This window comes from Nannobrachium achirus (assembly GCF_963921795.1).
Source record: "Nannobrachium achirus genome assembly, chromosome: 17".
In the NCBI taxonomy this organism is placed as follows: domain Eukaryota; kingdom Metazoa; phylum Chordata; class Actinopteri; order Myctophiformes; family Myctophidae; genus Nannobrachium; species Nannobrachium achirus.
Genome location: NC_137824.1, coordinates 652,202 through 663,787, shown reverse-complemented (window position 1 = coordinate 663,787; position 11,586 = coordinate 652,202). Strand labels below are relative to the sequence as shown.

Below are 11,586 nucleotides of genomic sequence, written 5' to 3'. Positions count from 1 at the left end.
ATTTTAGACATGTTTAACCCTGCAAGATCCGAAAATCAGATGGTGTTGTAGGAGTCCTAATCACAGGAAAATGTAATGTTAAAAAATGTATAATGTTTTTGTAAGGTTTTATAGCCATAAATCATAAATCATAAAACATGCTCTAATTTGATTTTTGGGGATATTTTTCACAATAATAACATACTGTATGCACATGTTCTAATCTAGACATTCTAATGATGGCCAAAAAAATATATTACAGGCTTTTTACTTATGTTTTAGTGAGGAATAGCTTCGGTTAAAAAGTGAGATGTTGTTCTTCCAGACGCTGGAATTTCAACTTCTCTGGGAGGTGTGAATGTCAGCCTCTGTGGGGGGTATTTATATGCAAATATCGTGGCCAATGGCATTGTAATACTAAACAATTGGATGTAATGGTGATGTTAATGTGAAAAAAGAACAGGAAAACTAATTATAACATTTAAAAAAAATAAAAAATAAAAATGTTGCCAAAAAGCAACGCTGGGCCTTAAAAAAAAAAACATGTGTAATACCTAAAAATATGTATAAATAAAAAGACCATTACTGCATCAAAAGTTATCAACAAGCTATAAACAATTGTCAAACATTGGCCAAATTGAAAAATAATATAGGAAAGAGGAACAAATTGTGAAAATGGCAAATTTATAAGCTCTAAATGCCTTGTGTCCCGAGGTGTGAGCTTGTAGATCTGCTATTTTCACAATATTTATCGGTGGAACAAAGTCAAACTAAATGTAATGCCTCAACTCCTACATCCCAATTGCTTGTCAGGGTGGGGTCCCCAGTTCAAATATGATTCTTTTTGGGGGTCACAGCCTGAAAAGGTACACATTTAATTTAAAAAGTAAATTAAAGGATTACACAAAAAGCCAGACATGAGGGCTTGTTTCCAGTTGTATAATAATCAATCACTTTTTGCCTGCCTATTTGTTTGGTAGAAAGTTGTACTTGATCATGAAGTTGATTAAAAAAAGAAATAGTGTTGTTGTAGTTTAGCTACTTTTGTCATGTAGCGTGTAGCTTGCTTTGCTACATTTCTCTGTGGGTAGCTTCGCTTAAGCTACACTTAAGCTATATTTCATCGAGAGTAACTTGTAGGTTATCTTACTACATTTCCAAGTAGCTTGCCCATTACTGGTAATTATTTATGAAAAGCGAGCACAGTTTCATCCTTTATATTGAAATATACAATCCCTGATTAGTGAGTAGGCATACAGTACAGCGGAGAAAGACAAAGACTCCAGGTGTGAACTCAAACTGTCTGCGCACTGTTGTGAAGAATGCTGTGGAGAGTTGCAATGATCCTGTGTCTTTATCTGGAGCAAACATCTCCAGCCCATTTAATAGGCTACTTTTTACAGTTACAGTTTGGGAGGAAAAAATCACAGGAAAGTGAGGTCTTTAAACTGCCAACATTATAAAATAATACATTATATAATAATAAACATGATATCAAATATAATATGGATCAATATGGGAAAAAAAGACAAAAAATAAATATATATAAATTGATTGACAATTTGAGGATCCAATGGAGTGAGGAGATTTAATCAGACACTTTGTAATACTTTTCATTGGTTCAATAGGACAGATTCATTAAAGTCATTTTTAAATTGCTGAAAAATAGAGCTAGTTGTTTTTTTTTCCTACCCAACAGCGACAATATATCGGTTAAATGTCCTGCACATTTATTTTAGGTTCCCTGGGTTTGAATGCGTAAATACCACCCAAATATAGCTCCTCTGACAAGTCTCCTCCCCTACTCCCCCTGGCATGTGAAACCAGACACACTGTTCGGCATGTGCTTGTCCTACGGTAAGATGTGCCTCAGCGTTTGTTTCTTGATTGTTGATCATTCAGCCAATTTGTTCATTGTTGTCCATAATTAATTAGATGTCTTTCTTTTTTCAGAAGGACCTGTGTACAGTACATAGAAGCCCCTTGAAATGGAGGCATTCCAGGTAACATCTGAAATCACAGTGTGTGTGTGTGTGTGTGTGTGCGTGCGTGTGTGTGTGTGTGTGTGTGTGTGTGTGTGTGTGTGTGTGTGTGCGTGCGTGCGTGCGTGTGTGCGTGCGTGTGCGTGTGCACGTGTGCGTGTGTGTGTGTGTGTGTGTGTGTGCGCTGTGTGTGCACGCACGTGCATGTGTATTTGTTTGTCTGTGGACCCCCATCTGAAAATGTTTCGTGTTAGGGCCCCCCAGAAGAGAGGATTGCTATGCGGCCCTCAGTCGAGAGTTCAGGTCGCTACGTGGCCCTCACACGTAAAACAAGTCCCCAGGACTTTACCGTGTTATCCTTTTTAGCCTAAATAATATATATCACTGCGTAGATATAATCTGGAATCTCTGTGTGGAACCTGCTGCATTTTCAATGGGTGCAATGTAAGAAAATGCCCCAGACTAAGGCTGTATCCTTTTAGCCTTAATGACTGACTGTACCACATGCTGTTTACATTTCTGACTAAGGTCCTGCTTATGGTTCTGGCTGCTGTCAGTGCTGTGTTCGATGAGGCCGGTGCTCAGTCCTTCCACATGGGCAGCTGTCCCCTTCCCCCTGTTCAGCAGAACTTCAACGTCTCGAAGGTACTCCAAAAGTACTCAAACATTTTACTGTAAAGTATCAATAGGCCTACTGCAATTAGCCCTATTCACGGCCCGCCCACTCAGCAAATTTCTTAGCAACTTCCTGGTGCTGACGTCGAAGGGGAAACTAACACAGAAATCGCTGGACTTAAAGCCAACAAATCATTATTTAGAACGGTAAAGTAAATTATAATGCTGTGTGCCTTTTACTATCTTGTGTTCTTGATCATGCTAGCCGTATTTTATACTTTAATATTCGGAAATTGCATTAAATGTGCGATTTCTGTGTTAACTCTATGGGCTTTTAGCAGGGTTATACCCTTCAAAAAGTGACTTCAGCACCAGGAAGTTGCTGAGTCGGCGGGCTGTGAATAGGGCTAATATAGAAATACTCTGTATTACTAAAAGTAAAAGTCCGGAATTAAAACATTTAATTGAGTAAAAGTACAAAAGCATTTGCAACAAAATGTATTTAAAGTACCAAAAGTAAAACAGCTAGCGTTTGGGCGTTATTTGGCTATTGATCTCTGGCAGGGAATGAGTAAACTTGACCTTTCACCACTCTGTACTTCTGTCTTCTCCTCTTTCCCCTCGACACCATACCTCAGTACATGGGTACCTGGTACGAGATAGAGAAGCTGCCCGCTGTGTTTGAGAGAGGAACATGTCAGCAGGCCACCTACACTCTCCTCAGTGATGGCACGGTCAGCGTCCACAACGCAGAGCTGCTGTAAACCTTACTCCTTTTTTTAACTCTCTGTCTCTCTGCCTGTCTGACGTGTCTGTCTGTCTGTCTGTCTGTCTGTCTGTCTGTTTCTCTCTCTCTCTCTACTCTCTCTCTTACCTGCAGTGTTAATTTTGACAGACAATTTTGATGTAGTTGTATTCATCGTCTAATTTCATATTTTAGTCACCATATTTTCTCAAATGTTTTATTTTTAGTCTATTTTAGTCGACTAAATATCATAAGTTGGTTTAGTCGACTAAAATCTATTTTGACAGGCCTTGATGATGGTGTCGTAATACCTGATTTGTAGACCGGTTACCAAAAATAGCGGATCTGCAAGCTTTTAGTCGTCTAAATTAACGCTGCTTTACTGTACTTCCATCAATATTTAATAGGTGTCTCTTTTTTTATCTCTCTCACCACAATGCATGGCTACCCATCCCCCCCCCCCCCTTCCCCCCTGACAGTTCCAGTGGTCAGGTGAATTCCATTGAGGGAGTGGCTAACGTTGAAAACACTTCCCAACCAGCTATTCTGGCTGTCAGCTTCTTCAGAGGTAATGCTGCCACCTAGTGTTTAACTGATATACATACACAGTCATGGGTGTTCTTGTTACAGTCAAAGAAAAACTAACACATCCTCCGTTGTTTGGTGCAGAGCTGAAACTGCCAAAGCAGTATTAGGAACAAAAAAGGTAGCTCGGAACTCACTTGTAGTAGCTCCAATCTTTCAAGGCCTTTCAATATATGAATTAATATTAAAATAACAAAAAACAATGTAACTTGCAGAGAAACATATTTCACCTCTTTTACACCTGTAAAACCTGTGACATGACAACAAAGTTGATTCTATGTCCTGAGCATAAGGGTTTTTATGGTAGCTTGTAATACTGTTTGACCGTGTAGTTACCCTGGCCCTCACGGCATACCTTTGATATGCCACACATATTGATGTTGTTTCATGTTTTTGTTCTGTCAGGTTTGATTCATTTTGTTTTGCTTCTTTCTTTTTCCGTTTACATTTATTGCCTGTCTGTATTTTAATATGTTCTGAGCTTCACTTTGGTTCGACCTAGGTCGTTGGAAATGTGCTATATAAATAAAATATTGATAAGTCAATAAATGGTTCAGTTACAAACTATGTTTTTTGTCCAGGTGTTCCAGACTCTCCCTACTGGGTGCTGTCCACAGACTACCTGACCTCTGCTCTGGTCTACTCCTGCTCTGACTACCTGAGGCTTTTCCACGTCGACTTTGCCTGGATCTTGGCCCGCACCCGGGCGCTTCCTGATGACATCATCAGGCAGCAACGTGACATGCTGGCTGCGGCCGGCATCCACACGGACCGCCTCACTGTCTCCAACCAGACTGGATGTGACGCCCTGGCCTGACGCACACTTGGCTGCTAGAACAGTCTTCAAAGTGTTGTCAGGTCAAGGCCTTAGCTGAGAGACAGAAATGAAACGGGGCCCCCCCACTACATATTGTATAGATGAGAGAGAGATGAAACAGGGTCCCCCCCTCTACATATTGCATAGATCAATGGTTCTCAACCTTTTCAAGCCGCGACCCCCGAAATGATAATATTTTAACTGGGGACTGGGAACTCCCCAGTAGATCAGCTATTTTCACAATTTCCACCTCTAATATTTGACAACTTGGCCAATGTTTAATTTGTCAATTTAGGGGTATTAAAAAGTCCTTAAATTGTTTAGAAATGTGCAGATACCCTCTATACACTTAAACTTTGTGATGGTTTGTTTTACTGTTGTGTGAGAAAACAATGTTGCACATTAAGTTAATCATCTGGGGACCCCGCAAATTTATTTGGTGTCCCGATCCACAGGTTGAGAATCAATGGTATAGATGAGAGAGAAATATGAAACAAGGACCCCCCACTACATATTGTATAGATGAGAGCGAGATGGAACAGGGACCCCCCACTACATATTGTATAGATGAGAGAGAGATGAAACAGGGAGATATATGGTCACGCTTTTTGTTGCCCGTGAGGAGTCGTGCAGCCACATTTTGGACTAATTGCAAGCGCCTAATTGACGATTGGTCAATACCGCAATATAAGGCGTTGTAGTAGTCCAACCTAGAAGAAATACATGCGTGAATCAGCATTTCAAGCTGCTTGGGAGGGAGAAATGGTTTAACCTTAGAAATTAGACGTAAGTGGAAAAAGCTGGATTTGATTACAGAACTGATTTGTTTATGGAATTTGAAGGAACTATCAAAAATAAAGCCAAGGTTTTTTATATAGTCGGGGGATATCTTTAGAAATAGTGTCAAATCCTGGAATACATTCCTTACCAAAAAAATCTTCACCAATGTGTTTGTAAAGGTGTCTAGTAACACATCTCACAAAGACTGAAATTCAGTTTCCCTAGGAAAATCTTTGACAGCTAGGGTAATTCTGGGTCTCATTCACTCACTATACACTATTAATACTATAGGGGAAAAAGATGACTCCCAAAAAATATGCTTTAAGTGGGATGTGAGGGGTCTAACTAGGTGTTTTTAATTATTCTGAATCCATTGCAAGCATTTGTTTTGCACCAAAAACATTCCTTGGGCTAGAAATGGACCCCCACACCACTGTGAAAAGTGATGACTCATCACTAAACCATCATTTTATGGGCTGTTTTTAGCCCAATGAATGTTTTTTTGTGCAAAACAAATGCTTGCAATGGATTCAGAATAATTAAAAACACCTAGTTAGACACCTCACATCCCACTTAAAGCATATGTTTTGGGAGTGATTGTTTCCCCTATAGTATAGTGTATAGTGAGTGAATGAGACCCAGAATTACCCTAGCTGTCAAAGATTTTCCTAGGGAAACTGAATTTCAGTCTTTGTTAGATATGTTACTAGACACCTTTACAAACACATTGGTGAAGAAATGTTTTGGTAAGGAATTTATTCCAGGACTTTTTAAGATATCCCCCGACTAATAGAGGGGCGAAGGTTGGAAGTGAGGGAACCCAGGGTATAGGGGGAGGAGGAGGAAGTGTCTAAGCCAAAGATAATGATTTCCGTTTTATTGTCGTTTAGGTGTAAGAAATTTGAGGCCATTATGGACATAAGTACAAAATAAAAGCTACAACTGTAAAGTACATAACAGAAAACACAAAACAATGACACTACAAAATAAAACACTGACACAGAACCTGAGAATTTTTTGTTTTTAGAAACGTTAGAAAATTACCTTGATTTTGTTTGTTTTTAGTTATTTTTTTCCCATGTTGTTCGATTGTTGATGGTTTTCATTCAAAAAGATAGCTGTTTTAAGGTAATGAAATGGTTACATCATTATGTTAAACTAGGCTGCTTTTGGAAGGAATCATCTGTGGTTTTGGGGGGCGGAGATGTTTGCGCATTAAGATTTTCACTGGGGTTTCTATTGGTCTAAGGAAAGCATTGTCTCGTATTTCACGCACGCCCATACAGCGCGCTGCATCCGTTTGTATTTTAATTATCGTAAACACACAGTGACTTCTATAAGTAGAAATATATTTCAACGCAAAAAAACACAATATGGACACAGCAGCATTTGTGGGGAGATGGACTTTATATGCAGTTCCCCAGCCAGCAGCAAGCCGTCTAGGAATTAAACCAGTGACATTAAGTCAGATCACAATAAAAAAAACTTTATTATAATAATCGCAGGGCATCCGTTTTTATTGTAAAGGATTACATTAGCTTAGAGCATTGGTTCTCTAAGTAGGGTCCTTGAGGGAGTTCTAGGGGGTCCCCAGCTAAATGATAGGAACCAAATGGTCAAATGGATCCTTATGGGTATGAGCATGTGTTATTATAGCAGCTTTGCAAAGCACAAGAATTGCACTGTACTGAAGCCTGAAGGGCCAAGCCTTTGTGTGTGCACAATGTGAAACATTGTGAGCTTGTAGATCTGCTAAGTGGGTAAGTAAGCCATTTACCGAGAGGGAGTGGGTTGTTGGCTGATCAGCCAACAACCCACGACCTTGAATGGTAAATTAGATAGTGTTGTTGCGGTCTCCAAACAATTAAAGGAAAATAACCAATGGCTCAAATTGGAGATCTCAACATAAAGGAGGGACACCACAAAATAGCAAGTTTTAACGGTTTTTATTTAACCTTTTCCCACCATGTAACAAGCTTTAACAAGTTTTATTAAGCAATTTCCCACACTTTAGACTTGATTTAATTAAACAACTTAGAAGGTAACTTTAATTTCAAAATCAATGTACTTTACCAAACCAAAGAAGAACTCAGGAAATCAAAGGGACCTGGAGAAGCCGGCAAAACTCAAAAGAATGGAGGGGGGCGCAGGCCACCCCTATAGGGACGTTGAAGCTGGCCCCCCTCCCTCCCTCCCTCCCTAACAAAAAATTAAAGAACTTAAAGCTAACCGAAAACAAGGCTACCGGCCATCTCCAGGCTTAAGTAAAATACTCAATTAAAGTTACAAAAAAACTAGCAACAGTGTGAGCCTGGGATGTTGCTATGTCTGTGTCTGGGGAGAGACTGAGCTGGCTGGCTTTTATAGCAGGCTGGTGATTGAGGTGGCAACAATTGGAATCTGCTGCAGGTGTGTCAACCTGGGTGTGCCAGTCTGAGTGAGGAGAAAGACAAGTTAGTCACAGCAAAGGTAATGAATAGTATGAGTAATGAAGAGATGTGATGTCATGGCCATCCGCAACAATAGATAGATGCCTTTATTATCCCACGGGGGAACTACCACTTTTTACATATACATGAAAGAAAACACAGTTCTAACTTGCAAGGATCTTTAGTTACAATCATTAATTGTGTCAGCATACACATAAACTTCCGCCACCACAGCAAATAGTCCCATAAACACAACATTCTACCACTTTTTCTAGTAACCACCAGATGGCGCCAACTCCTGCTGAGGTTCTAGCTCTGGTCCATACTGAGGTGAATGACTAGCTTACAGCTAGGCTAACGCTAGTTAGAAGCACAGTTTCGGCCGCAAATAGAGGCTGGACGCTTCCAGAAAAGCATAGGTTCAGAGAAAAGGGGCTAAAGTTGACGGATTGCATTGGATCCAATGGAATAAATCGGCGACGATAGTATGTTCGCTAGTAAACATAGGACGCCCGCGACCATGTCATTGTTGGTTGGGGAAAGGTGTTCCGACACTGAAAGTCCCCGGATGCGTTATGTTCCGACTCTGAAAGTCCCCGGATGCGTTGTGAGGCGCATTGATCTCGGAAATGTGCCTCATTAGCATGACAACGCATCCGGGGACTTTGAGAAAGTCACTGGAGTTGGCTCAGAATCCAGTATTTCATCATGTGACTAGAAAAAGTGGTAGAATGTATGTTTTGCAATAATGATCTAAATCTACTAAATAACTAGTAAAGTTTTCAATAATTGTAGTGGAGTAAAAGTAAAACATTTGCCGAAGATATAGTGGATTGTGGGGGTGGTTTGACTTGGGGGGAGTGATTTAGGTGTGTAGATAAGTACCTATTGTCCCTCCCATTGTCACACCCACTTACTCTTGTAATCAATGGCTTTTTAACAGCTTTGGTTTTCATTGTGCAACAAGTTTCATATGTCCATAACTTCTAATATGCTTCAATTTCAACAAATGATACCTCATATGAAAGCTTAGAATGTGTACTTAACCTCAACAATGTTTCACATCCACCATGCATTTTATTAACGTTCACCACTGAGCCAAATAATGTTAATAATGCTCAACAATGATTTTATTTTACCATGAAATCCATTTAAACCATGTTTGATATGAAATCCATCTGTTAAATTTAATATTTTCCACTGTGTTTGTGCTGGCTGGGAAACAACGGCTTTGTGACCATATTTTACAGAACAAATACATTATACTACTGAAACCAAAACACTGAGGGTGAGGTAGTCACATAGTAGCTCTCCTGTGCACTGTCCACTAGCCAATGTACATAATCATCTTCTGGCTAAAAATGTATCTGGGTAGCATCAGCAGCTTCAGTAGGTGTAAGAATCCCATAATGCACTGTAGGTGACCTGGAGTGAGACAACAGGTAGGACATAAGCCATTGGGAATAAATCTTTGAACACTCCATAGTGATCAAAATAATGTGGGGAGCAGCAACATGCAGAACATCAAATTGTTTTCAAACTGCCGACCTTCACAATCTGCCTCATCTGCCTCATTTGTAGTCTTGGAAGAACAGCAATGTGTCCAAAGTTCACCTGCTTCACACCACTGCTTTTCTACCACACCTTGATGGTTTGGTTTCCCTACAATACAGTCATTGTAGGGATTACAACAGTAAACATTCCTTCTTCGTCTCTCGTTGTATATTTCATTGCAGATTATCTGGAAGTTGTAAAATTACATTAAACCTCTTGAATCTTTCTCTGAGTATCATTACATCCAAATGACAGTGGATTCATGGAGAGAGATATCTCATCCTCACCAAAACCTTCTTGAAAATGTAGTCCCATTTGTTGTATACTGCATCTTTTACACACATATTGGTTAAAATAATACTATTGTGGACTCAACACAGGGGACAGGGGACCCTCCAAAGTAGCTGTGGTGTCGACAGAAAATGCAAACATGTGTAATTGATTCGGTACATATAGTATAGTGTTCTCACATATCACCCGCTATCTTAACAGTTTAACCTGGATATTCTATCTTCCAACTCAGACAGCTCCTTGTGGCCTAAGAACTGTGGCGTCTGAGGATATTTTCAGATATTTTCACATTGTACAGTGTTTTTTGTTTTGTTTCATGTTTCTTGCTGTTTTCTCTTATGTAGGCCAATGTAAAGCACTTTGTAATTTCTCTGTGAAAAGTGCTGTACAAATAAAATGTATTTATTTACACCTTCAGGGCCAGGCGGAGACAGTTGTCAGTCAGATAACTGGGTAGGTGAAGGCAGAATGATGCATTCTGGAGGTAGAAATGCAGGCTAAGATGTTGCAATTGGTGACAAACAATAACTTACCCGGCAGGCATTCTGGGGAGGTCTCCTCTCTTTCTGTCATGATAGAACCCAACCAGATGTTATATTAACATGACATCTGTAAAGAGCGGTTAGTAGAAACTAAATGCCCATGCATAATACAGTATATGTCAACATTTTTAACCTGTTAACAATCCTGTATAATTTGCAAAAAACGCCTATACACAGCGTACCCAAAGTAAAATGATTGTAGTTTTAAAACCATTTGGAGTAATGGGACACATTTTGAAGCCTTATCTAGCCCAATTTCAAAGGACATGATAAAACTACAGAATATGAATATTTTACACATGTTTTACTAAGTGTATGTTTATGCGTTTTCATTTGGAGACATTTGCATAGATATCATATAAAAAGGTCAAAAAGGGCTAATAGACTGGATTTTCTTTATTTTATTATTTTATTATTTTAATTTATTTATTATTATTATTATTTAATTTATTTATTTTACTGACAGCCCTAACACTCTTGGTCTGACATTCGGCGCCGCTGCTGCGTATTTACGCACAGCCAGTAGTGCTGTTAAGCAGGGTTTTTTGGGTATTGTAGTTCACTTCAGCCAAAATAAAGTAGACACATTTTGTGGAGAATTTCATTGGCTATAAGAAGTGCCAGTCATCAGAACAACCTGCTGCCATTGGCTGAATATATGAGCCAGGAAACGGAGTCATGGACCTCCTCTGAGAACATACTATTGGTTGCTATTGGGCGACTGGGAAACGACTGAGACAGGACTAGAAGCTCCAATTGGGTGAAATGAAGTGTCAATCATTGTGTGGAGCTTGGAGGCTATTTTAATAGTATTCAGTTGTAAAACTGAAAACCTGAACTGGAGTTGAAGCAAAAACACGTGAAAGATTGTCATACTCTGACATCACGCTTGTATCCATGACTATTAGTTGTACAGAGGTTTCTTGGCAGAAAATGTGGTTTGGACTTGTACAAACAATGGATTTTATCATGTTTACCCTTCCTCTACACAAGAACATCATTGTTGTGGAAATATATGATGTTGTTGGAGTACAATCCAACTCTAAACGTGAGTAGCAGCAGATTTATGAATATTTGTTTGTTTGTTTATGTCAGACTTCTGCGTTGTTAGCGGCGTGAGTTTCGGCGCTATAATCAAATGGTTTGCGGATTCGGAATCACAAGAATCTTAGCTTTAAAATGGTATACAGCTTGGCAATGCAAGTAACACAGACATAGCTGGAGTGCTAAGGGCTAAACATGATTGTTTGTCAACAAACGGCCGGCG

General features: G+C 39.5%; 1 protein-coding gene across 1 annotated transcript; it reads left to right on the top strand.

The window, feature by feature from the left end:
• Positions 1–2,498: 2,498 nt before the first annotated feature.
• LOC308301970 (apolipoprotein D-like) lies at positions 2,499–4,723 on the top strand (the record flags this gene model as incomplete). The annotated part of the gene is made up of 4 exons (XM_080746116.1): positions 2,499–2,606; positions 3,215–3,336; positions 3,801–3,889; positions 4,488–4,723. 4 exons carry the CDS (start codon positions 2,499–2,501, stop codon positions 4,721–4,723), a joined length of 555 nt encoding a protein of 184 aa, XP_080602242.1.
• Positions 4,724–11,586: the final 6,863 nt, after the last annotated feature.